The sequence below is a fragment of the Cucurbitaria berberidis genome, assembly GCF_010015615.1.
Source record: "Cucurbitaria berberidis CBS 394.84 unplaced genomic scaffold K460scaffold_5, whole genome shotgun sequence".
Lineage (NCBI taxonomy): Eukaryota > Fungi > Ascomycota > Dothideomycetes > Pleosporales > Cucurbitariaceae > Cucurbitaria > Cucurbitaria berberidis.
In genome coordinates, this window is record NW_024468939.1 from 1,829,950 (window position 1) to 1,855,452 (window position 25,503).

At 51.9% G+C, this 25,503-nt stretch overlaps 10 protein-coding genes across 10 annotated transcripts; 3 read left to right on the top strand and 7 right to left on the bottom strand.

Annotated features, from left to right (window-relative positions):
- Positions 1–197: 197 nt before the first annotated feature.
- K460DRAFT_369999 (carbohydrate-binding module family 32 protein) lies at positions 198–3,852 on the bottom strand. Its single transcript, XM_040934064.1, has one exon. The coding sequence runs from the start codon at positions 3,472–3,474 to the stop codon at positions 448–450; it is 3,027 nt and encodes a 1,008-aa protein (XP_040784555.1). The 5' UTR covers positions 3,475–3,852; the 3' UTR covers positions 198–447.
- A 454-nt stretch (positions 3,853–4,306) lies between these two features.
- Positions 4,307–6,335, bottom strand: K460DRAFT_177171 (uncharacterized protein). Its single transcript, XM_040927014.1, has 2 exons — positions 6,270–6,335; positions 4,307–6,216 (listed from the first exon to the last, which is right to left on the bottom strand). The coding sequence occupies exon 2, from the start codon at positions 6,190–6,192 to the stop codon at positions 4,396–4,398; it is 1,797 nt and encodes a 598-aa protein (XP_040784556.1). The 5' UTR covers positions 6,193–6,216; positions 6,270–6,335; the 3' UTR covers positions 4,307–4,395.
- A 1,567-nt stretch (positions 6,336–7,902) lies between these two features.
- K460DRAFT_291823 (streptomycin biosynthesis protein StrI) lies at positions 7,903–9,630 on the bottom strand (the record flags this gene model as incomplete). Its single annotated transcript, XM_040929311.1, has 2 exons — positions 7,903–8,872; positions 8,921–9,630. The coding sequence occupies 2 exons, from the start codon at positions 9,628–9,630 to the stop codon at positions 7,903–7,905; spliced, it is 1,680 nt and encodes a 559-aa protein (XP_040784557.1).
- A 768-nt stretch (positions 9,631–10,398) lies between these two features.
- On the bottom strand, positions 10,399–12,225 carry K460DRAFT_358675 (cysteine proteinase; the record flags this gene model as incomplete). The annotated part of the gene is made up of 1 exon (XM_040932129.1): positions 10,399–12,225. The coding sequence occupies one exon, from the start codon at positions 12,223–12,225 to the stop codon at positions 10,399–10,401; it is 1,827 nt and encodes a 608-aa protein (XP_040784558.1).
- Positions 12,226–12,402: 177 nt separating this feature from the next.
- Positions 12,403–13,900, top strand: K460DRAFT_177226 (uncharacterized protein). The gene is made up of 3 exons (XM_040927015.1): positions 12,403–12,763; positions 12,885–13,117; positions 13,172–13,900. Exons 1-3 carry the CDS (start codon positions 12,580–12,582, stop codon positions 13,583–13,585), a joined length of 831 nt encoding a protein of 276 aa, XP_040784559.1. The 5' UTR covers positions 12,403–12,579; the 3' UTR covers positions 13,586–13,900.
- A 457-nt stretch (positions 13,901–14,357) lies between these two features.
- On the top strand, positions 14,358–16,232 carry K460DRAFT_370005 (uncharacterized protein). The gene is made up of 12 exons (XM_040934065.1): positions 14,358–14,503; positions 14,554–14,581; positions 14,633–14,691; positions 14,748–14,772; positions 14,826–14,875; positions 14,938–15,118; positions 15,168–15,194; positions 15,247–15,424; positions 15,489–15,515; positions 15,579–15,734; positions 15,815–15,958; positions 16,024–16,232. Exons 1-12 carry the CDS (start codon positions 14,390–14,392, stop codon positions 16,118–16,120), a joined length of 1,086 nt encoding a protein of 361 aa, XP_040784560.1. The 5' UTR covers positions 14,358–14,389; the 3' UTR covers positions 16,121–16,232.
- A 562-nt stretch (positions 16,233–16,794) lies between these two features.
- K460DRAFT_293735 (uncharacterized protein) lies at positions 16,795–18,006 on the top strand (the record flags this gene model as incomplete). Its single annotated transcript, XM_040929444.1, has 4 exons — positions 16,795–16,860; positions 16,916–17,324; positions 17,390–17,476; positions 17,570–18,006. 4 exons carry the CDS (start codon positions 16,795–16,797, stop codon positions 18,004–18,006), a joined length of 999 nt encoding a protein of 332 aa, XP_040784561.1.
- A 643-nt stretch (positions 18,007–18,649) lies between these two features.
- K460DRAFT_370008 (guanine deaminase) lies at positions 18,650–20,292 on the bottom strand. Its single transcript, XM_040934066.1, has one exon. It carries the CDS (start codon positions 20,102–20,104, stop codon positions 18,674–18,676), a length of 1,431 nt encoding a protein of 476 aa, XP_040784562.1. The 5' UTR covers positions 20,105–20,292; the 3' UTR covers positions 18,650–18,673.
- Positions 20,293–20,490: 198 nt separating this feature from the next.
- On the bottom strand, positions 20,491–22,453 carry K460DRAFT_370009 (uncharacterized protein). The gene is made up of 3 exons (XM_040934067.1): positions 21,034–22,453; positions 20,808–20,966; positions 20,491–20,751 (listed from the first exon to the last, which is right to left on the bottom strand). The coding sequence occupies exons 1-3, from the start codon at positions 22,387–22,389 to the stop codon at positions 20,605–20,607; spliced, it is 1,662 nt and encodes a 553-aa protein (XP_040784563.1). The 5' UTR covers positions 22,390–22,453; the 3' UTR covers positions 20,491–20,604.
- Positions 22,454–23,208: 755 nt separating this feature from the next.
- Positions 23,209–25,497, bottom strand: K460DRAFT_345441 (uncharacterized protein). The gene is made up of 3 exons (XM_040931274.1): positions 25,464–25,497; positions 24,003–25,410; positions 23,209–23,949 (listed from the first exon to the last, which is right to left on the bottom strand). Exons 1-3 carry the CDS (start codon positions 25,491–25,493, stop codon positions 23,471–23,473), a joined length of 1,917 nt encoding a protein of 638 aa, XP_040784564.1. The 5' UTR covers positions 25,494–25,497; the 3' UTR covers positions 23,209–23,470.
- Between the last annotated feature and the right edge of the window lie 6 nt (positions 25,498–25,503).

The following is a 25,503-nucleotide window of genomic DNA, read 5'->3' on the forward strand; positions in this document are numbered from 1 at the left end:
ACCGTGAAGGTGAATCACGTGGTATTCCCAACTATAATAGCGCGTTACATGAGCCACTACGTCAGTGAGTCCTTTCTCCTTGCAGCATATAATATACCTCGAGAAAGCTATAAGGAGTAAACATCCCGATATCAGACTCGTAGAAGATATCTAGTATGAAATATTTAACGTAAGTAGGCGCAAGTGGAAGAAGACAAGCGAAGGAATGGCTTTGTTAAGAGAGAGGTTGTTGCTAAAAGCCTACAAACAGACGGATGGTAGATGCAATGAATTGCTCCATGCTTGATAGATTGAAGTCAAGACTGCCTTACTGACTCGGTAAGAAAGCCCAAACATCACAATCCCACCCGCTACCATCTTCAAAGAACCTTTGAAATCATTACTCATTACACAGCTAATCATACCTACACATCCAACACCCCTACATCCTCACACAACCCAGATTTCTCAAAACCCCTCCCTAATCAAATTCCACTCCGCCACCGTGCCCCCCTCAGTCACATCCTTCCCAACCAGATTCCCACGAATCCCCAAATGCGCAAACCGCCCACTCCACACACCCTCTTCCAGCGTAATATTCGTCTGGTTACCCACATACGTCTTGATCTCAAACGCAGTAACAGGGTCCCACGGCGAACTAATCTGTACGTCGCCGGAAATAACATTACGCACATTATCCGATGAAGAACTAGAGAACGGCGGCAGGGAGGAATTAGAGAAGAGGATATCAAAGTGCGAAGGAGGCTGTGCGCCCCAGTCCATGCTGAGCTTTGTAATGGGGTAGAAGGAGGTGTTTCCCAGGTCGACGGTGAGGTAGCTTGTCACGTTTGAGAGTTCGGGCTGCCATTTTGTGCTGGCTGCGCCGTCGATGGCGGCGAGGGGGAATTGGCCTGGTTTGTTGCCCTGCGGTGGGGGCAGGAGAGTGCCGCATTGGAGGATGTTGCCGGCGACGGTGAGGGTCTGGCCCATTGGGCGGTTGGGGATGACTAGTGGTGCGTCTCCGAGCGAGAAGGTCCCGTTGTTGCGGTTGCTGCGGGTGCCGACTGTCACGGGGATTGGCTTGTCGAAGTAGGTTACATTTGCCGAGGGGAGAGTGTAGTTTTCGCGAGGTAGTCGAATTAGAGTTGTGTGTGTAGCATTCGAAGTCGCGTTGATGCCATGTCCTTGCCAGTAGAAGGTGCGGTAGTTCAGATACTCGATTTGCGGGGGCAGCGATGGATCGATATCGAGTTTATCGTAGTACAATCCCAAGCCCAGGTACCCGAAGATGGCGACACGATTTGTTCCGCCCATACCCGTCAAGAACGGGAATGCAGGATGCGTTCCTCCGTTCTCTTTGACGTCGTCGATGAGCTGTTCAGAGTACTGGTACCATGGCGCCCTCACGTACGGCGACGAGGAGTAGATGTCGTATGTGAAACTAGAGCAACCCGAGGGGGACACCTCGTTGGCTACAACAGCAAATGACGAGTACGTCATCGCAGGTCCATCGAGCGATTGCTTCGCAGCATAATAGTCGAGATTAGCCAGACTGTAAGGGTTCGGATAATGCAGGAGATCATCGACGAGCACAACATCCGCCTGCTTGACTTCGACTGAGCCATTCATGCCTGTGTACTCGACGATGATGCCGGCGTTTTCGTTGATAGGTAGTCGCATCTGCGAAGACTTTTCGCCCCAGCTAGCGTTCTGCGCGAGACCGAACCAAGCGTTGAACTCATTCGTCTCGAGAAAGTGTTTCTGAATAAGTGCAGTAGTAAACCCCACATTGTTGACTTGGTTAGCATACTCATCGGGATCGGTCGCGTTGAAGAGCTCGTAGGCCTTGGATGTCTCGTTGAAGTCTAGTAGTTGTCCGAAAAAGTGGGCGATGGCGTTCGAAATGGGAAGTAGCGTCTCCTTGAAGTAGTCGCCATCTCCAGTGATGATGAGATGGTTATTAAAAGCGAGGCTTATATCCCCATTTAGATGATACTCGTAATCGAAGCACGCTCCAGTTCCAGTACAATTGCCGAAGCGTGCGCTAGTCCATGGGTATACTGCTCCACCAGGAGTGAACCTGCCAGTCTGGTTCTTGCTCGATTGGTAAGCTGTCTCGACGTTCTTCTGCGCTTGATCGAAGTGCGCTACCCGGTATTTGATGATGTTCTGGGCATGTTCCGGGTGCGACACTTGTACACCCGGCGCCATCCAGACGTCGGCATCCCAGAATATCATGCCAGCATAGCAGTCCGAACCAAGTCCACAGACAGGCACACTGTTAGTATCTAGCCGCGTGTTATTTCCCGCTGCAGCCACAGCGTTGGGCCCGACCATATTCGACAGCAGGTAGAAAGGGTTCGTGCGTGCTAGAATGTGAAGCTCTAGGACATCCGGATCGTTTGGCAGGGAACCGTTTGGCAGGTGGTAGTCATCTACCGAATCCGGTGTCAAAATAGACTCCCACTCTTCGATGTGTAAATGAAGGAGCTTGTAGTAACCCTCTTTAGCTCCCGAGACCGAGGCAGTCTTTGCGACATCTTGCGGGTCTGGAAACGCATCGGTGGATGCAATTCCAACAAACTTGTTGATTTCAGTCGGGCGGAATGCTGTTAGTTCGACTTGAACAGATTGCGCAATAGTCGAACCGTTGCCGCCACTGAAGAAGCCTTCTCGGACTTGGCTGCGCGTACCCAGATCTACCCAGTCATCGGCACTTAGCGTCGAGTAGATATATGCTGTGACGTTGGTGATGTTTCCCGGATTGACGGCAGTGAAGATAGTTGGGGTATCCTCCTCATACTTCTTCTCCACAAAGTCAGAACGTACAGCGCAGTCGCCATCCAAGACATCGTAGACCGTAACATTGAGATCGCGGCTCGCTGTGAGTCGTAGCCGCACCGCAGCTTTGTTAACGTAGAGCTTGTGAATGTACAGCTGGTAGTCCACATCGATGGTACCGTCTCCAGAACCTCCAGGTTTCCAGTTGTACCTCCAGCTAGCAATGCCAGCTTTGACATCTAGACTTGTGATGAAGTCTGAAATATGCTCTGGGTTGACTGAAGCATTCAGCAACTCGCCGTTTGCCTCAACAAGGAGCCCACTCCAGTGTGGAATACCAGCGACAAAGCTCTCCCAGCCATACTGATACAGCCAGGGGTAATTGGAGCCATTCGTCCGTGGCTGGCTATTGTAGAATCCTGCGATAGTAGAGAAGGCCTGCCGTCTGCTGAAGAGCGGCCACCCAATGATATTATCTCCATCGACCGGTTCATCGACTTCGAAGAACGGGCCTACCGCCGCAACATTGATGCCAAAATAGCCGTTTGCCAGCGACAAGCGCGATTGGTAGTGTCCTTGGTCTAGATTCGGTGTCGACAGCACCCAGTTATCGTCGTCCCAGTGGACATCCTTGAACTGATCATGCTCGCTACTAGTCGAGCCCCAGGCCAGGCGTGCAGTCGTCGCCAAAAGGGCAATTGTAGTTCGACGCATATTCGGCCACGGCATCTCCAGTCGTCAAACAAAGGATGCAGACTGAGGAACAGGGAACGGGAAGTTGGGTCGCACGCGTACCAGGCACGCCGTCTTTAAAAGCAAGCAAGGTACAAAGCCGTCGTCGCATCGCGCACCGCTCACCCACTCGTACCTGCCCCACAGTCACGCTATTGCTTGCCTGCTCGCATTTTGCAGTGCACACCGCTGAGAAGCTGGGCTCCCGATCCGAAGCACTCGTCATAAGCTTATCAGTCGCTTAGTTCGGCTTGGCTAGCGCAACGACCCGTTTACATCCTCTTGTGTTTCGGACTGGAAGAAAAAAAGAGAAAACGAGAAAAGCGAGCTCAACAAAAGGCTCCCCCGCAGCAGATTCTGCCTGATCAACATGCTGGGAAGCCTAAGGTGGAGTCGGTATGGGCGGGAACCGGTGAAGGAGGTGCTCGTTCCGCATGACGTCATAGTGTGACTTGTGCGGCGACGACGTCAATTGATCACGATCCAGTACCCCAGTGACTACAGGACGGGAGGACGCCTTTGATGCTACGTTGTTCGATATAAGTAGGTATTCGATACCCACTTACCAATCTCATACCCGGAAAGAACAAGCACAAGGCAAAGCAGAATTCAGATCGACGGTTTGGATGGCAAAAGTATACCATTCTACTAAAGTATTTATGTAGTAAACAAAGGTCTTGCCTTTGATGATCAAAAAAAACGCCAACAATGCTATGTGCGCCCATGTAAATGCTATGTCCCTCAGAAAGAACGCCCGTGTAAATGCTATGCAATGCTCAATTAAAACACCAGTAAATGCCTCGTGATGCTGGACCAGCAGCAGCAGCTTTTTTCTCTCGCCAGCGCAAACAATAATATCATCAATCATACATTACTTCAGTCAAGGTACAACGAATCAATCGTTCAGCCAATCGACTTCATCCTCTTCCCCTTGCCGCACTCGCGCTTACTCAACGGCTCGTCGGGGAATACCCAGCCCCGGACGCGCTTCGACTCGCGCTTCTCGCCCAGCTGCGGCTTGGGGATCCAGGAGTCCTTCTCGAGGAAGTTCTGGCGTGTCAAGGCAGCAGGACCGCCGACGTCCATGCGCCAAGTGCCCATACCGGCAAAGGGGTTCTCCTTGGCAAGCATATGTAGGTACCAGAGCGCAAGTGGGGCGGTGAGCTGGATGTCACCCGTCTCTGGGTGCGCGCCCTGGGTGGAGAGGCGGATGGGCGCAGAGGTCTCCAGGTAGCCGTAGATGGGGACGCCAGTCTGTGCGTTGACAGTCGTGGGGTCGACGGTCGCGGCGTCGGAAGGACCGCCACAGCGCACGCAGAGGAGCTCGATCTCAGTCATGATGAAGCCGTAGCGGCAGCCATGCTCGCGCATCACACGGTGCAGATGCGCGAGGCCTTGAAGGTACAAGACCTGCTTGGGTGGAGACTCGCCTCGCATACCCGTGTTCCACTGGTCGTAGCACTTGACGAGGCCAACGACGCGACCGCGGCTGTCACCAAAGATAGTCTTCTCGTAGTCGGTGGGGTAGTTGGAGATAAACTCTGGCTGCTGACGGGCGCCAGCGACGGGCTTGACAGAGCGCATGACCATGTGGGTGGTTCCCTGTGCGACCTTGAGGGCGGCGTTGACCTTGTTGGCGTAGTAGTTGGTGCAGACGTCATGGAGGGCAGCCTCATTCTCTGGTTGGAGGTTCTGGCGGCAGGGTTGCGGGAGGTAAGAGGCTGGGACGGGGACTTCAAGAAGGGGAAGGACCGAGGGGATGGACTTGATAGTGCTGATGTTGAAGTCCTCCCAGCTGCGGAGGTTGCGCACATCCCACCAAAAGTGGTTGTTGATGCCTCGAGGTGCGTTTGTGACGCGGTGGACTAGAGATGGGGAAGGGTTGGGAGAGGAGAGGTACTCGACAAGAGACGAGGTAGGAGCGATGGGCTGGAAGGTGTCGAAGCTGACATCTGTGAAGGAGGGGTACTGTACGGCCGGGGCAGGCTCGAACTCTGGGACAGCAAAGTCTTGAGTGCACATGGTAGTGTAGCCGGGAATCTCCTGGACCGAGGAGTATGCCGAGGGAAGAGATGTGACGAGGCTAAGGTGCGACTGGGGCGCACTCGAAGCAGTCACGTAGTTGGGGAGGTTGCGGTAGGTAGGGAAGCCATATCGGCTAATGATGTTCTCATCAACGTTTCCGGCCGAGCCAGACCGAGCATGACGGTCTCGGTTTGCTGAGTTGGAGCGCGACTGCGATCCCATGTACGAAGAAGCACGACGAGCGTCTGGGCGTGTGAAGGTGATGGGAGAATTGAGGGTAGAGATACTGAAGTCATACGAGGAAGTAGATACAGGCGAATTCAGCGTGCTCTGGGCATTTTGAATGTTGTGGATGTTGTGGTTGAGGGGACTGGAGCCACGGCGGACCATCGAGGCTGGCCGTGAGTAAGGGCTGTAGGCATAGTTGGCGCTGGAGGTAGACGTCGTCCTGCGATGTCTAATCGGACCCTGGGTGGGCTCCGCTACTTGATCTTGCGTCCGGACCTTGGGCAAAAGCACAGGACCATACTGCCTCACAGGTGATCGGGGTGGAGTCGTGTCCGCTCTGTTCGCCTCTGGTGATGAGCCTTGCGAGTAGTAGGTTGCATCTGAGCCAACACTGCCCGGGATGTAGTTGAATGAGGAAGAAGGCGGGGTTGCGTGACGGTGGAACATGTTGAGTAGAAGAGAGCTACCAGACTGCATCGTGTGAGGAACCATTGCTTCTAGAGTGATGGTGTCCAATGACTTACGCTGTGGAGAAAGAGGAATAGAGACGGAGGATTATCGACTACAGGTTATTAGGGGAGATCCGGCTCCGCGTGTCTAAGACAAGATGTAAAAAGAAGAGAGACAAAGAAAAGGTTCTAATCGTAACCCGCTGGACTGATGCGCTGATGAAGGCTGAGGATGATGGACTGGTTGTTGCGGCACAGGCAGTCTTCTTATCCTCTTCTCCACGAAGACACGACAGCCAACGCTCATGACGCGCTAAAACACATGAAACACGATCCATCGAGACCCGATTTCCTGGCCCGGAGAGAATTGGCGGTCTGGCGGCAGTATCACAGCAAAGTCGTTCTACAACATGGAGCCTCACAAGGCGTCTGAAACATAGCGCTGCTGCTTGGGCGAGTACATGGGCAGCGAGCGTCTTTTGCTATTTCTGATGGGGTGCATGCTGCTTCTGGCATGGCGGTACATCAGCGTCGCCTCTCAGTGGCTAGAGACGTGAGGTTGCAGAGCGAAGTGTACCGAAAGGGTAAGGGAAGAGCGAGGCGCTTGCAGATGGGGCGGTTGGCAAAGATGAAACGTGGAGACTCGGGCGCAGCATTGCAATGCTGTTGTAGTACACTGGGCCCGTTGAAGCGATCATAGTCCAAGGCCTGGGGCGGTAGTTTGGGCATGGCAGCGAATGAATGGTGGTGGTGTAGGATGTTTAGCGCCTGTGGGAGCTCGTCCGTGCTGGGTCCCGCGATGCGTGGGGCATATGCCTGTCCCTGCAGCCCGCAAAGAGTCATCGACGGACGCAAGACATCGATTGGGCCACGACTCTCCAACGTTTTGTTTCTGCAGAGCGACAGTGCAGTTCGGCCCTGCTACCGGCATGCCGAGCATGCAGCTTCAGTGACTCACAATGGGCGACGAGACACCCTTTCACGACTATAACACGCTCAGGAAACCGCTCACAGCACGACGCGTAGAGAGCGCGTTTGTTGATGCTGCTCGTCCGGGTCTCAGGCCTCGCCCACTCTTTGCCCTCGTCTCTCGCGACCTCATGCGCTGGCAGCCAGCTGGCTATGCCTGAGCTCAACCTGCGGAACTGTCCGAACCTCAGTTTGCGCAGCGCCAGTATCGTGCTCGTCCGATGTACCACCAGTCTGGCCATGCCATTCGCCAGAAGCCCTCTGCCAATCCAAGCGCCCACATCTCCCGACGCCGTCCAAACGTTGCACGCAGAGACGCTCCTGTGGAGAAAACCCAGGTAAGGCTGGCAATGGGCTAGGTAGAGCCTCACGCCGGCCAAGTGTCATTCCCAAACGTGGTTCATTAAGCGCCCACCGCTTCCCAATGGGAGCAATTAGGTTTAATTAGCAGCGGGTCATAAGCACCCAAATATAGCCCAAAACGACTCAAACCAGCGGCCCGGCCTTCAAACCGGAAGGCAAAAGGACCGCTAATTGCCTGAAAGTGGAATTAGCGGTCAAACACCATCGACGCATGATCCGAGACCCGATTGCTTCATCGAGCGCTGGCTTTCGGATTGGCTCGACGTTTGGCTTCGTTCATCTCGTTTCAACAGCCTCCATCATCATGCTCTGCCGTAGGCGCCCAGCTTCATCAGCTCGCCTTCGGCTTCGGAACGTCACTTCATCCCTTACGCAGTTACCGCTGGCCTAGTTGCGACTCTACCCGCTCACTCCACCACTTCTTCCAGTCGACCACCTGCCGCTGCGTCCTAGCTTCCTCGGCCGCGAAAACCATTGCGTGGCTTCTAAATGCTTCTTCTAGGTCGCACCCGAGGAACTTGACTTGCGCGTCGGCGGCTGAGAGTGTCCCAGAGTCTACTGCGTTGACCGCCATGAGGAACTGGCGGGCGAGTCCTTCGTCGCCGCCTCCATGGCCACCACCTACCATGTGCGGTTTGTGAGTCTTGGTGTAGCCCGTGGAAAAGCTGTGTACTTTGATCGTGGTGCTGTCGTATTCGATTTCGCCTTTTGTGCCGTAGATTCTTCCGCGTCGTTCGCAGATTTTCTCTGTAAAGGCAACCATGTGGAATTGCGCCGTCTTTGCGCCACGACCTTTTAGAATCGGCCGTCCGTCGTCGTCCTTCTCGATGGGATCATCATCCCACGTAATTGTCACGCACTGATCGTCGCAGACATCATTGTCGGCCTCCCATACACATCGTCCAAACCAAGGGCGTGCCTCGACCTCGCTAGGAGGGGTATCGCTCGTGTAGTCTTCACCAAGGTTTTCGAGTAGCTGCTTTGCCGCTGCCTCTTTTCCAGAGGTCTTGTAGATGTCCTCGATCTCTGGATTAACAATCTTCACAGGCCAACCCGTGTTGCCAAACTCTAGATGTTTCGCGAGGTAGATCTTCCTCGCGCTATAATCGCAGCTGCTTTCGTGTGGACATGATAGACAGTTCGTAGCACTGCCGGCCGCTTTTGGTTTCCGCTCTTTGCGGAAGAACTTCCTAGATCCGGTGGAAGTAATGAACGAAGGTAAATGCGGTTGTGCGTTCTCTGCGTTGGGAGCGGGCGAGCAGAGCAGCCACATGAGAAAGTCGATATCATGGCATGACTTTGTAAGCAGCGAAGGTGCAGTCGTCGACTCTTTTCTCCAGTTACCTCTGTTGCATGTCAGTAAGAATCAATACAGGCTACGATGGGCGACCAACCTAACGTAGCTGTGAGAAAAATGCCACCAGCCAACCGGCTCAACATGCTCAATACTCAGCACGTCTCCAATGACATCCTTCTCCAGCAGCAAATGCCTCAACAGCATATTGTGCGGCGAGTACCTCAGCACATGACATATGCCGAAAATCGTCTCCTTTTGCTTAACCACCCCATTCGTTTCCCCATTCGCCGTCCCATTCGTATATCCATCCGTAGCCGCCTTATCCCCCTCCAACGCCCGATAAATATTCATACAACTTTCCAGCCGCGTACTCAACGGCTTCTCCACACAAACATGCACCTTCAGCCCCGCAATCCCACACACAACCTCCTCATGCATCTCGTCCAGCACACAAACAAACACTGCATCGATGCGGTTACCCACTTCCCCACCACCCTTCACTTCTTGCTCCCGTCGACTCGTCTCATACTCAACCCACTCCCTCCAATCTACAAATGCGCTCCCATGTGACGCTACCGCACCCTCGTCGGACCCCCAGATGAACTTCCGCCCGAATTCATTTCTCTTGTATGCTATGGGTTCACATACTGCAGCGATGATAGCGTTTGTGGATGATAGAGCGGCTTTGGCGTATGCTGTACCGCGACTTCCTGCGCCTATGACGAGGACCCGCGGTGGGTTGGTAAAAGTTTGTTTCCCTGGGGCTTTGAGGAAGGCGGCTTCTTCTGAGGATTTGCTACTGGTCATGGCGTCTGGGTTTTGTGTGGTAGATGGGGATGGTTTGGGAGGAGGAGGTGAGGATATGCGGTTGAGTAGTTTGCGAATGCTGGATGTTGATGGCTGTGTTGGACCGGAAGTTTGTAGTGCTTGGTCGGTCTTTGTCATTGTTGATCCGGTGATGCTGCCTTTCTAATATTGTTCAGTGCTTATTGGAAGTGATTAATATATTCCGAAATATGCAGTTCTGTAATTTCAGAAGGCGGATACTGCTCCCTCCTCTTTGTCTACTGCGGCTGCCTATTAGGCGTTCCTTCAGCTCACCGGTCAAGTCAATCGATGAGGGGAAATGCAATGCTAGACTACGAGTGTAGCATTCAAAGATGCAGCTAAAAGTTACGTTGCAGTGCAAGACAGTCAGTAATTGGTGGTCAAGATGCCGAAACGTGGGGTTTGAGCCTGAGGCAGGAGCTATGGACCAATGAGATCACCGCTGATAAATCAATCGTGAATTATGCCTTGAGGGAAGCCTAGATAGCTCGTAGGCAAGTGTACGATTGTAGAACTATTGGAACCCTTTCCATTGAATCGAAGAATATGATAGTGTACAAGTTGTTGCTGCATACGGCGTCGTGTCCTATATGTCTCTGAGAGGGTTCTTATATGAGAACGGAAATCTACTCTACTTTTTTCCTTTTGAAAAGCCACCCGAGCCTTACTTCAGCGTGCCTCCTTACAGTATATATATACTATGATATGCAGTAACGCCGGTGATAAGCAACGCCCAAACAATCAAGTCTACGATCTATCCAGCTCGTAGAATAGCAAATACACCTCTTTGCCCATTCCGAGCACATCATTTGTTTTGCTCTCCTTGATCTTATCATCACTAATCCGCCACCATCTGCTACTGGCCTTCTTTGACCTGCGCCTTAGTGGGTTCGCTTCTGCGATCGAGGCAGCCGTTTCTGTCGCCTTGCCTCGTAAAGATCGTATACTCTTGCTCCGTGATAACTCCTTATCGGGTGACGATGAGGCAGGGTGCTGTGAGTCAAATTCCGGCTGTCGAGGTGCGGATGTTGGAGCTGGACCTCGCAATGGTGAAGATAAAGAATCTTGTGACGAGAACGACCGGGTTGATGGGGAATCTAATGCTGGAGTCGAATGATTCGGGGATCCACGGTCGTTGATGCCGGTAAGGTTGGTTGTAGATATCCGTGGGCTCTGGACCGCAGATGGCACTGCAGAGGGATGCGGACTCGCCTGACGGCTATAAGCGCCTTCCGTGCCGAATGATACAGGTGTAGAGAAGGGCAGCTGTTGTACCTGGCGGCGGAACGACTCGTAATGACCACTGTTGTGACTGCCTTTGTGCGAGACCAGGCCCAGGAGACGATAGTTCTTGCGATGTAATAGACCGCCTAAAGGAAGGGATTCTGGGAAAGCTACTTTGGCAAGATTCTTTGTGGAAGCGCTCCCAACTGCAAACACGGAACGCGATAAGTGAATTGCAAGGACCTTCGGAAACTGCGAGATGTACATGTGGCGTGCTATTCTACGTTTTGGGGACTGACTCGATGCTGGAAGCTCAACGTTTTCTGGCGGGTTCTCAGGGTCCTCCTTTAGCGCTTGTTGTATTTTAGAGATATCAGACTGCAAGCGTTCTTTGAGCTCAGGATCTGTGACTCGGGAAAGTTCGTGGTCTTTAGTTTCTAGAGCATGCTCCAAGCGACACCATTCGCATTTGAAGTCGTCGATGTATTCAACCTTGAGCATGCCGTCGAAGCACGCGTTGAGTGAAGTTGACGAAACTTGCGGAACGTTCAAGGTAAGAGTAACAAAGGTCGAAACCGAGGGCTTCGGCTTGAAGTGGCAGGTCTGACACTCGATTTGAGACTCGATCTTGCCCTCGAATGGGAAACCTTCTTCGTCTGTAGGTGTCGCTTCGTCTTCCTGGTCTTCAACCGGACTCTCGCTGCCTGAAGCCTCAACAGACCCGCCAAACTGCTCAACGATATCCCCCCGCCCTGTCGCAGTATCTTCGTTTGTAATTGTGATTCCGGTCCGTTTGGCTTGCCGCCTTGCCTTTGTGCCCGCATGGTATTCATCGCACAGACGCTCTGTTACGATTTGGAGGAACTCCTGCGCATCCTGCTGCTGCCGGCTGATGCGAGTGCCAAAAGCACGCTCGAGAGCTCGGATAAAGGGCTGCGGAGAGATCGTCTTCCTGTATATAGGCCGCTCGTTCAAACTGTCCAATATGTCTTTCAGGCCATAAGTGAGTAGTCCTTTCTGAAGACCTTCGAGTTTTATGGGTTTGATGGTTGCACCTCCAGCACTGTGTCTCTCGGGGTCCACATGATACACTTCCGGCCCGTCAAGCCTCCGCCGATGCGTTTCTCTTATCAGATATATGCGCAGGTCTGGTAAGCCTGCTAGGGCTTGGAGTACCGAGTTGATGAAGCAGTCGTTAGCTGCATTGCTGAGCCCCACTACGCCCTTCTTCTTGCTGCTTGCGGCATCGTCGTCGAGGAAGAAGGTCGGCCCAAAGACGTAGACCAAGGTGATTGCAGCGAGAGATGCACCTGCGGCGTAGGTTGCGATTGTTAGGGGCTTCTCAGGCATTTTGCGGCGCCTGTCACTTCCGCTACCGCGGGATTGGACGGAAAGCCCGGGGTCGTGCAATGTGTTGCGGATGCTGTAACGGGTCTTGCACACGGAAGGCCACGGATGGTCTGGGGGAGAGGGATAGTTGAAGGGCTCCAGGCTCCATGATCTGACAGCTGCCCAGCTTGCGACCCACGTTGGCAGTCATCTATCGTCTACTAGGTGAGCGCAGCGGGCGCAAAGTATGCCGAGCCTGCGGCAAGCGCACCGGCCAGTTGCTCTTTCCGCTCCGTCGCAAGGATCGCCAGATTTGCTCAGGCAAACAGCATCACTTTTCTTAGATTCCCATCAAATCTCACCACAGCACACCCAATGGCCTTGTTCAGGAGCTCGACCCTGCTGCCGCAGTGCACATCATGTGTACGGAGGTTTACGCGGCAGAATCTGGATGCCTGGGGCTCACAGCAGACACGCACCATCTCGAAGAAAGCCAAGGAGGCAGAGCGCAACATTGTCGTCAAGCTGCTGAAGGATGTCCCGAGATTTGGGCGCGCAGGTACGATGCATTGTCTGGGTCCGAGGGCTCCAACTCTCTTTGCAGCGCGTAAAATAGCTGTAGAGACGGCTGAAGGACTCAAGATATCTATGCCTGCGGCAGCTTGCTAACACTGGGATAGGCTCCTACGTCCCCCTGAATCCATCTCTCATGCGCAATCGATGGTTCCCAGCTCGCGTCGCCGACTATGTACCCGCAACCCAACTCAAGCAAATGAAGGCACAGGAAGTCGACATGGCGAGAGATTTTAGCTATGGAGTACGCCTGAATCTGGAAGAGGCAGAGGAAGACGAGGAAGACCTCCTCCGACGGCCAAAGCACTACATACGGCCGATTGAGATCGACCTGCTCAGCGTACGTTTCTCGTTCCTGGCAACAGTCTACAGCAACATGTGCTAATAAGAACAGCCTGAGCGATCCATGGAGCTCCTGAACACCTTCGTCCCTCCCACAATCGACTTCTACCGACAACGCATCGAGCAAGACAAGGAGCCGAAAGAACGATATGGCGCGTCCGGTGCAGCAGATATATTGACTGCAGCAGCCATGGGAAGCAAAGCGAAAGCCCACACAGACGCCATCTATGGCTCAGTCTCGACAGCGGACCTTGTTGCGACCATCAAGGGAGCACTGGCGCATAACGACGAGGCGGCCCGTGTAATGTTAAACGAAGCTGATGTCAGGTTCGTATCAGGCCATGAAGAGGGAGATGCGTCGCGTGTAAAGCAACTAGGCACATTCAAGGTGGAGATACGCTTACCTAGCGCCGAGGAGCCTATCATTAGGAACATCCGGATTAGAGCAAAGGAGTCGGAAGTGTAGATGTACCACTTGGGCACGAGATTAGCGAAGCAGTCACTAGTCACGCACCCCCAGGCCCAGAGCCTTTGATATTTCTCCGTTCGCTGTAAAGATATACCTGTATAAACATGTAAAGACGGTTATAGCATGGCCCTAGTCGCGGGGAAATGGCAGAGGGATCTCCAAGAGCCGCTGTCCGGAGCACGACAGCCACAAGTCTCGTACTCGTCCCGTCTGAAATCCAACGTGAATGGAACGTGATTGGTGGGACTCTGACCGCCCAGCAGTGAAATGTGAAGCAGCTCGGTAAATGAAGGCGCAACATGGCACGTTCTACGGCGAGACTCGGACAAGAGGTTGGATCATGCTACGCAAACAGTCCACTTGACCCAGCCACTGCCGAGCGAGCGGCCCCGCGATGACTTCAGAGCGCGGCCGTGAACGAGCATCACCTTGTCGCCTCATAATATTAAATCTGCGTGCCCCTACACGTACCCGAGAAAGCAACTGAGTCAATTGATATCTTCAGGTACGTGTGTTTATTTTTTCAGGCCTGGTCACGAGATGGCGTGTCTGCAGGGACGAATTTTCGGAGTGTTTTACCGTTGCCCTTGGCTGGGTTGGAGAGAGAGAGCTGTGCAAGCTGCGTCACACGCGGTCGGATTAGCGGGGTTGTTCCCAAATCGACCCCACTATGAGACTTTCTTTCTTTCCTAACGGGCCTCACCTCATTCAACAATTCGCTCCTCTTATAAGCTCAAATCCTTCGTCAACTACTGATCACATACACCCCCAGAACTCGAATTACAATCCAACAACGCAATCATGGCACAAGCAAGCGACGTACTCTCCCGCAAGACCGGCGTCATCTACGGCGACGACGTGCTCAAGCTCTTCCAGCACGCCAAGGATAATGGTTATGCCATTCCCTCCATCAACGTAGGGTTGACCGCAATCTCTCAATTGGGTCTTGTACTGACCAGCCTCAGGTCACCTCCTCTTCCACCGTCGTAGCTTGTAAGAGACTCGACTCTACGTCCGTAACCGAATCCATCTGACCCAATACAGCTCTCGAGGCTGCCCGCGATGCGAAGTCTCCCATCATCCTCCAGACCTCCCAGGGCGGCGTACGTAAACCTTATATCACTTTTAAGAATCACGCTGACGGACCTCTCCCATTCAGGCTGCCTTCTTCGCTGGCAAGGGCGGTACGTTTATCGTAGATCCCGATTTACGAAGCCCAACAACTAATAAACCATAGTCGGCAACAAGAACCAGGAGGCATCCATCGCAGGTGCAGTAGCAGCAGCTGTAAGGACCACCCGTTGTACGAATTGCATGACACATACACTGACATCCTACCCCACGCTTAGCACTACATCCGCTCGATCGCGCCTATCTACGGCATCCCAGTTGTCCTCCACACAGATCACTGCGCCAAGAAGCTCCTTCCATGGTTGGACGGAATGTTGGACGCAGACGAGGCCCAGTTCAAGGCTACCGGCGAGCCTCTGTTCAGCTCCCACATGATCGATCTCTCCGAGGAAGACAAGGGTAAGACAAGCCACCTCTCTGTCGAGGTCTAACAACTGACAGTTTACAGAGTACAACATCGCCACGACCAAGAAGTGTACGCAAGCTCCGTCTGCAAACTTACGAGATACCGCTAATGTCAAAAAAAGACCTCGAACGCGCAGCTCCTATGAAGCAGTGGCTTGAGATGGAGATTGGCATCACGGGCGGCGAGGAAGATGGTGTCAACAACGAGGATGTTGACAACAACTCCCTGTACACCCAGCCAGAGGATATCTACGACATCTACGCCGCGCTCTCCAGCGTCTCACCGTACTTTTCCATCGCGTAAGTTATTCGAAATCATACCATTTTGCCATTACATCAGAATCGTTCTAACAATGTATCACAGGGCCGGCTTTGGCAACGTTCACGGAGTGTAAGTACAACTGCATTCTCAGAACACGCCAATACATTCACTAATACCGCATTTTCATCACAGGTACAAGCCTGGCAACGTCAAGCTCCAGCCCGCACTTCTCAAGAAGCACCAGGCCTTTGTTAAGGAGAAGACCAACGCCAAGGAGGACAAGCCCGTCTTCCTAGTGTTCCACGGTGGAAGTGGAAGCAGCGTCGAGGATTTCCGCGAAGCCATCTCGTACGTTTTACCCTCGGGATTGATTGCGTGTTCATCAAAACCTCAGACGTGATCTTGCTGACGTTGCATTTCTACCATAGATACGGTGTCGTGAAGGTCAACCTCGATACCGATATGCAGTACGCATACCTCTCCGGCGTACGGGACTTCATCCAGGGCAACCACAGCTACCTCCAGAGCCAGGTCGGCTCGAAGGACGGACCTGATAAGCCAAATAAGAAATGGTTCGTGTTCCCTTGTTTCCGAATTGCATTTGAAGCATACGCTGACTTGATATCTCAACTTTCAGGTATGACCCACGTAACTGGGTCCGTGAGGGAGAGAAGACGATGAGCAAGCGCATTGCGGTCGCGTTCAAGGACTTCCACTCCGAGGGTAAGGCTTAGAATCATCAGTAGGATGAATCGGCGAATCGAGAATGAGATGAACAAAAGCAGCATATATGACTGCATACTTCTCAAATGAATGTGGGGCAAGCAATATGAATAAGATTCTTCGTCCTTGACACGCTAGCTCTATGATGAGAATGTGAAGTTTGCTCGAGTTTGTGTCTTTGATTCCAATGACTTGTTTCTTCTACTCTCAGAGCCGTCAAATGATAGTGTAGAATTTACTCCAATGCGCCCTACTAGCAAGCGTCAAAGTCTAAGACGCAAAACTTTTGCTGATGTAGCCAAGCTATCCGTCATAGTCCGTATTAGATTGGGGTGAGCAAGGTAGGAAGTGGCCACCTGCAGCCAGATGTGGCTTAGATCCGCTTTACCTCGTGCGCATTCGGATCGAGAACGTGAGAATGACGTCACTGCCTCATAGCTGTGTCGCAATGCCCTTTCCGAACTTCACACGATTATGCAGATCATGGCAGGCGTATGAACGGCCTTGCCCGGCTACTGCCGTCAGCACCATGCATTTATTACTATAAGTCGTCATATCATCTTTTGCAGAAACTCACCACCTTACACCACACCATACCTTTGCCTACCTGCACCTACACTTACACCCATATCTAACTCCTGGATTATCATTCACAGCTCTACAACCGAGACACTACACATCCAACATGACTGGCACATCTGGCAGTGGCGGACTCGGTGAGTCTATCCGCAAGGGCGTTGGCATGGTTCACGTAAGTACCGCCCTGAACGCGGCGAGCATCGAGTCATTTACTAACCACCATGCAGGGCACTGGCGAAGCTATCCGCGGAACAGTTCTATCCACAGTTGACCAAGCAAGCGGAGACCGCGCGAGCGCAGTGAAGAACCAAGAGATTGCCAACAAGGGCGTCGACGAGTGGGACCGCGGTTACCGTGGCCAGCCGATGAGCGCAGGTGTCACTCCCGTCGACGCTGATGCCGCGCGCCTGAACGCAACACAAGCTACATCGACGAACTACGGCCCGCATACCACGAATACTGGCAACAAGCTTGATCCTAGATTCGATTCTGATCTGGACCACCGCGGCACCGTCGCTGGCTCGACTAATGTTGGGCCTCACTCGACAAACGTTGGAAACAAGCTCGATCCTCGTTTTGATTCGGACGCAGATCACCGTGCGAATCCAGCATCCAATGTTGGAGGAACCGGGTACAGTACGCGATAGATAGATGCTGCAGCCCTCTCACATAATATTATTATACCCACGTTTCATGCACAGCACAACACCATCCTCTCTCTTTTTCTCTTACTAACTTCTTAGCTCCTTTCACTTGTTCGGCTCCCTCTAAGCAGATTGACGGTGCCGGTAAGTGCTTGATACCTTAACGCTATCACAGATGCGACTCTCAGACCCATTGAAGGCAATTTACCTCAATTACGCACTAACATACTGTCACAGGCGAGCATGAAAATGACCATGGACCCCACAGTACCCACGAACATCGCGGTCTGATCAGCGACACAGCGGAACTGGAGCCTGCCCAAAAACTCGATCCGTTATATGAAGTAGGAGGGGCATCAATGAAAGACGGGGGCCCTCACCGCACACACGTATATCGCGGCTCGATAAGCGGTGCCTCAGGATTAGAGGCTGCCGGAAAGTTTGACCCTCCCGATGACGCAGCAGCTCGAGGTCCTGGCCACAGCCAACCTAGTCCTTCAGACCTGCAACCGAAACCCACGCATCAAAGCAATTTCTCCAACAAGCTAGATTCCGATATTGTCTCTGATCCCTCAAAGATACTCAATCGAGCCGACACTGAACCATTGCCGCAAGATGACGACACTATGAAGGCTAAAGAAGGGTTCACCTGCAGTTCGAGAAGTACTCACTAGACTCCGTCGATGAGCTGCGGCACTATGTTCGACGGCAAAACGTTGCACCACAAGCTCTTCGTAAGCGTTTTGAGTTCTAGCTCCACCATAGACTTACTACTAACATCTATGATTGCCAGACTCCATCCGCGTAGCAAATAGCCTGGACCCGAGAGTCAAACCCACATTATCTCGGGGCGAGCCGAATTCAAAAGAAACCCTGCACAAGAGTGGAATTATGGAAAATGCCAGGCCCAGAGGTCGATTGGAATGCGGCAAAGAAGTCCCAGAGCGATCAGTCTTAGCCTGAAGGACACCATAGGATGGATTGATGAATACGACGGACGGTGCTAGGCCACAGGCTCATCATCCTACAGAGTAGAAGAATTCAATCGACCTTCATTTCCAGATACTTTTTTTTCGTGTGATCAAGTCCTCAAGACTGAAATCCGTATGATTGCACATCGATCAATATTTCCATTCCGGGTCTGCATAGTTGTTTTTGTTGCATGGGCTTCCTCCAAATTCCTCGATGCAGCTGTCCTTCTCCTGATGGGAAGTGATTCAATCACGAATTAGAGTCCTCTGCAATGCGGAAGAGGTCTTCGTAGACACCAAAAGTGTGTGATCACTGGATTTGGTTCTCAGACTATATCTAGACTACCGTTTCCAAGAGATAGAGAAACACTTATAGTGTTGTCGCGTCCTTAGGTCCCGAGTACAATGCCGTCTTATGCACTAACCGGCCCCTAACCCACACAGCGATAGTATTCCGATCATCACCGCTATACACCCACTTCTCCACCTTATCAGGCCAACTTTCCCAGCCAAAGACATCTACAGGCCCCTCGTGAACCACCGCATCAGAACTCCCCTCCTCATCCACAGACCCAAGATGAATCATCTGTGCATCCCACTCCTTCTCAACATCAAAACCACCGACCTGCTCCTCTAGACCTACAACTGCCGCACCGCCGCGGGTCGCTAGGTACAGCGCTTCTTCGGTAGAAAGCTTCGTAGCATCGTCGCCAGTCTGCAGCGCAAGATGCCGACTCACCCACACAGCCTGCCGCACGTTCTCGAGAATAGAAGGGTGGAAACCACCACTGATATCCGTGCCGAGACCGATAGTCAGTCCTTCATTGAGCATTGTGCGGATCGGCGCACAGCCCGATGTAATCGCCGTGTTGGACGCAGGACAATGGCTAATCTTGCTCTTCCGCGCTAGAATCGTCTGCCGCTCTTCAGGCGAAAGGTGCACGGCGTGCGCGAGGATGGTCTTGGGCGTCAGGAGGTCGTGTGTATCGTATACATCTGTATAACTCTTTGATTTCGGGAATAGTTCTTGCACGAGAGCGATTTCGCCTTTGTTCTCGGAGATGTGCGTTTGTATGTGCGAGTTTGTTTCTTGGGCGAGTTTGCTGATGGCGGAGAGGCAGTCTGATGTACAGGACGGGGCGAAGCGGGGGGTTACGATGGGTTTCACAATTTCGCCTTTGGGGTCGATGGAGCGGATGTAGTCTATGCTTGCTTGGGAGTTGCGGACGCTGGTTTCTACACTTTCGTCGCGGTAGTATTCTGGGCTTAGGTCGCTGTTCATGCACACGCGGCCTACGAGTGCTCGCTGGCCTCGCTTCAGGCAGATATCGGCTAACAGGTTGGTAGCGGGGACATGGATGGTAGCGTAGTAGGCGCATGTTGTTGTGCCGTGGGAGAGGGTTCGGGATACAAAGCTCTGGTAGATGCGTTGAGCCGTGGGGACGGAAGACAAGGATGATTCCATAGGGAATGTATAAGTCTGCAGCCAATCTAGGAGGGTCGTCTTGCCAAAGAGTCCAGTGTTAGGGTGTTGCGACGCGTGAGTGTGCGTATCGATGAATCCTGGGAAGAAGAACCCGTTTCCTTCTAACTTGATAACTTGCGCATCTTGCCATCCTGGATTCCTGCTCTTGACATCCTCAATACCCGCTTGGGATACGTTTCTTTCAACAAAGGCTATAACTCCATTTTCATCGACTCCGATAGCACCCTTTTCTTCGATCTCGAGATCTGTGAGGGATGTGCTGTGAACGAAGGGGCCAACGTAGATTGTTTTCGAAATTGATGCCGACGCCGCCATTGTGACAAATGCAAGTGCCCTGCAGATATGCCGGTAGACCTAACCCAAGGACCAGGTTAAGGACGCAACAGAACGTTCTGACTAGATACAATCACAACGCTGGTTTATTTGCGCTGAAACGATTTGAACTGTCTATAGAGTATCACAACACAGCGCGACAAGACCCAGAACTGTAAGATTAAAAGTAGAGAGGTACAAGCTACCTTTATCAGTGCTACGAAAGACGAGGGCCGACTTACTAGGCTAGTCGCTCGCTAACAACTTAGCACGTGGAGCCGTCCGGTGCCATCGGCGGCCTCCGATGCTATCAGCAACAACAAAAACAAACACCAAAGAGTTCTTACGATCGGCGAAGGAAGACGGCGAACGGAGTCGTCAGAAATAGAGGTCAAACATGTGTTTTGAAGAATCATATTGCGCAGCTCGCCGGTCGCCTACTACGACCTGGGAAGAACGAAGATACAATTTTAGCGACAGCTGGCGCCAGCACACAATGATGTTCAAGCGTATGAGCTTCCGAGAGGAAACACCATAGGAGTAACGAACTGGTCCCATTTAAGGACAAATAGCCCTCGCAAATCGGCATCTTTCAGCAATCTACAATCAGCCTTATGACCTCCCTTGTCCCAACCAGATTTCTGACAGCTCTTAATACGAATATGTCAGTATTTGCTCAAATGTACGGGGGGTGTTGTGGTCTCACACTATCACAGTACCAGAATACCGAGCATTTCCCGCATCCGTTCAAGGAGGCTGCTTTCTTCCCACACCCATGGCACGTTTTGATTCCATCAATTCCCGGCGAGAACCGTTGAACCTGCTCGTTCAACCCGAACAGCTTCTTTAGTGACACTGGGAAGATCTTCGTCATGTCAAATTACGTCAGTAACTCTGTACGAACCTTCTGTGTAAGGATCGGCAGTACGTACCTTGAGCTTTTGCGGATTGTCATGACGAATACCAGGATCGCCATACGTAAATACGCGACGTTGTGCGTACAGGACCGCGACTGTGTACCCCTTTCTAATTTGCGCGGGTGTCAATTCACTTCCTCGGCCATCAGTGTAGAAGTGAAGTGGGATTTTCTTATCGTCGACATCCGTGAGCTCCAACTCTAGATGATGAAGTATGGTGTGGCCCGTAATTTCTCCCAGGAAGCACCAATGGCGCAGAGGTTGGTAGGTACTATTAACCACCTCATAAAAGTCCAAATCAACAGGGTTACTGTTTGGGAGAGAAGTGAAGCCAGGAAAGACTTCGCGGTTACGAAGGTCTGTCAACAGTCCTGGTTGGTCTAGCTTCTTTGGCTTGTCTCTTCTCCAAAGCCAGTCTTCGAAGTCGTTTGCGTCAAGTTGCTGTGGGACCTCATCCAATGACGTCTTCCACTTCATAGAAAGTCCATAAAGCGGGAGTTTTGAGGGGTTGCGTGCTAATGATTCGTACTCAATTACCTCCTTACTGTCGCCGCCATAGGCCGTCCGCCATGCTCCCACTGCTCTCTCTGCAAAGATGCGTCCTCTCGCCAAGTCGCCATTGGCGATAGTGATTTGAGCGGCATCGAGGAACGCGCGCGGCAGACCAGAGTTGCCTGGTCCTTGCTCGTTGTAGAGACGGACCCGTTCGTCAACATAGCGAAGGGTTCGTAGGAGAAATTGCATCCGCATGCCATAGCTACCAATAAGGTCGTCCAGATAGTCAATTCTTTCGAACCTTTCATCAGTTTCCTGGCTCAACTCTGCTGGTAAGGAGCACAGACGGCAAGAGCATAGGAATCCAAACTTGTCCTGGAGTTTCTTTTGGCGGACTTCGCGGCTACTGTCGCGACCCAGATAACATACTGTGATCTCCTCGCCCTTGGGAATATCTCTCAAAGCATGGACTGTATGTCGTTTAATGCGCTGGTTCCAGTTTTTCTGTGCGTTGTTATCGCAGGAGTGGTTGATGCAGCAGGCTTCAAGAAAGATCCCCCCTCCAATTCCGTTGGTCTCAATGGGGAGGCCGTTCGTTCGAATGATACCAAGAGATTGTTCGACGATATTTTGGTATGGATAAAGATTATGCAAGGAGAGGAACGATTGTCGTTGGGCTTCACTGAGGGAATCGACTTGCTGAGATAAGTGTGACTTTAGCCACTCATCGTTCTTTTGGCGTTCGGGTATCGTGACAACTGGCTCCTCCGAAAGAATTCGCGTGCCTTTAGGGATATTTTCGATTGCGACGAGGCCTAGGCCTTTGCCTGGCACATCTTCAAAGGCGTACATTGAGCTGTTGTTCATACTTTGCATGTCAACGCGTGTTTTACCTCTCGCTTTATTATCCAAATTGTAACCCAGGAAATGAGCTTTTGAATGTAAGATTCAAACGACTGGAGGCAGGGACTAATCTATACGTGCTGGCTACTTGGTTACTCATCACTAGCCTGATAAACAAGCATCATTTTTACTCGTAACCGTGGTAGTACAAGATTGGTATGCTAAATTTGCGATCCAATTACTCGCTCTTCTGCTATCAAAATGGTGTGAGGTTGCCACGTCACTAGTGATACAACGTATTACCCCGCAAAATAAAAAGTCTCTTCGCCAGATGTCTCCTCAGTAGTCAGAGGGGATCAGTAAATCAGACATGCCCGCGTGCATACCGTTAATTGGCCATCACGGCATGCGTTTAGCCGAAACAAGAGAACAATGACCAATATATGGCACTCTACGAGCATGTATTCGCCGGGTATCGTGTGACCTGATATCGTTACCGTACATAATTTCAGATCGATTGGTAGTATATGTCGGAAGTAATACGCTCTACGATATTCCTATTACAGTAAGATTTGATCATAGTTTATTCTAAAGATTATTTTGCCTTCCTTAAGATTGCGCGTTTACATATCCTGCACAAATTCTACCTTTCTTAATATATATCCATACGAATGTCAGTTTTGTATTCTTTTACCTGTAATTTTGAAGTAATACCTAAATACATAGGATAGATAGTCTAAAACTTATTAGTGGAAACTTAATACTTTGACAACATAGCAAGTATTTTGAAATATAACTAGACTCTTCCTCTTACTACCCTAATTCTACTTATGATTAGTCAAGGAAGATAGTGGGCGGAGTCATTAGAGGCAGAGGTTAAGCATATTTTGCAAAGAAAGTATATTGCACAGCTTGCCGGTTGCCTACTGCGACCTGGCAAGAGGTTCTAGCATCCAAAGATCGTCAAGCTTTCTTTTGAGCAACGCCGGGATATCCATTTGACCGTCCTCCAAACTCCATGCCTACTAGGTGTACCAGACTCAGTTGTGTTTGCGTGACGAAAAACACATGCCAAACGGCCAAAGTCTTGGTGACCTAACTGCCAATAGGAAAATCACAAACTGTAGTCGTGAATGCCTTGCGGTCCTTGGTCGTTGTAGTCTGGGCGTGTCATGTATCCCTTGCTCTGACCCTGATCCACAACGAATATGACTTTTGCCGCAACCTGCGCACCCAAGAAAGCCGATTCGTCAAAGCCCACGTCTTTCCACTCAGGAAAATACTCTGGTGGCTTGACGAATTTGATCGATGTGGGGGTCTGGCCATGGGACGAGTGCGTGTTGTGCGACATTCCAGGCATCAAATGATTGCCCCCGTGGGGCATCAAGTGTGGTGTTTGCGCTGTCGTGGCTGCGAGGAGGAGGGGGTTTACCTGTGAGCCGCCATGAGGTCCAAGTTGGGGCTGTGGCGTGTTTGCGCCAGTACCGGCAGGCGTAGAGATGTTAGATGGAATCTCAGAGGTGAACATCGTCGCGGAGGAGGGCGATATGAGGTACTTGGACTGTATTGATTGGAGGAGGGCCTCCTTGAAGCCTTGAACGTGTTAGTCGGACAATTGAGGAGGCAAAGATGTTGAAATGACTGACCTCGCAGCTTTGAACCATTACCACAAATAATCAAGGAATCCCAGAGCTCGCTACGTTGGGCAACTTCATCGACCGCGGATATCGTCCGGTGCACGGCGTCTGCAATCTTCTCCAACGTGCCGTTGCTTCCAGCCATGAATCGCTCGTTGCCGACCTCAATGTCTCGTCTGATGGACCCGATTCCTTTCGCCTCGTTCGCAGGGTTCAGCTCGCCGTTTTCTCCGTTTTCATGCTGCCTTCGACTTGGACCTTCATCCAAGGCACTTTTCGCATCTGCCATATCCTGGGTGTTGAGGTTCATGTTCTTCAAGTTGTCAAGTAATGCGTGATCCTCGTACAAGAACGTCGCCTTTTCTCTTCTTGAGTTGGGTAATCTGACAGGTTTGTTCGCTTCGGGAGCTGGAGCACCCTTCTTCTTTGCGTTGGCTTTGTCCTGCTTCTCTCTCTCCTTTTTGGCGAGATACTCAGTCATCTTGCCACCAGCCACGATGCTCGCGACATCCAAAACACCTTCACTTTCATCAATACCTGCATCTTCACCAACTTCGGTGTCCACGCCAGGACCTCGTGGTGCGTTTCCGATCGCTGCGGCTGCTGCGGGTCCAGAAGCCAGTGCTCCAGTGGAAGCAGCGGCCGCTGGGTTGGAGATGGTGGTATGTTCCGGTGATTCTCCTGAGCCTGGTACAGGTACTCCTACCGGTAGGATCTCACAGATGGGCGACCTCTTGAGTTGTTCGCACATGTCTCTGTTTAGACCTTTTGACTTCAATTTCGAGAGTAGCCCTTGTGTGAACGCTTCGCCTCCACAACCGGATAACGAGATGACCCTGCCTTGTGTATGCGGAATGAAGGCACTAACAGCTGTGACATCGGCCTTATCTTTCCCCACATCCACGATCGTCGCGGTGTGCACGCCATACGCCCATGAAGTTGCTAGCGCTGCATCCATGAGCCCGAAAGCTGGAGTTTTGAACTTTTCGAAGAAGAACTGCGTCAACTTCTCATGCTCTCGAGGAGTCCAAGCTGGTTGCGTTACAAGTAGGATCGCCGTGTGAAATACCGGGTTCAGCGTGTTATAGACATGAGTGATCAGCGCAAAGAAGCATGGCCAGTCGACGATTCTGCCTTCTTGAATGGGCCATATCGCGCCTTCTTCTGACACGCGATCCTCTTCCCATACGATTTCCTCATCCTCGTCCTCATTTGACTTCTTCTCCTCTTGCGCCCCATCCTTCGGCTCGCTGGTCGTCGCCCCGTGCTTATCCTGCTTTCTTCGTATCTTATAGGGTTCGTATTCGCCTTCTTTTTCGGCTGGGAACATGCGCGATCGCACGCGCACGCGGGCAGGCGTGAAAGACTCCGGCAGACCTAATTGCGCAACGGTCGTTTCCGAGCCTGGCGCAATGATCTAGACACAAAATCAGCGAGTGAAAAGGATAAACAAACATCGCGATGCCCTACGATTATCTGGTCATCCTTGAAAGGAGGCATGGCGGGCCAA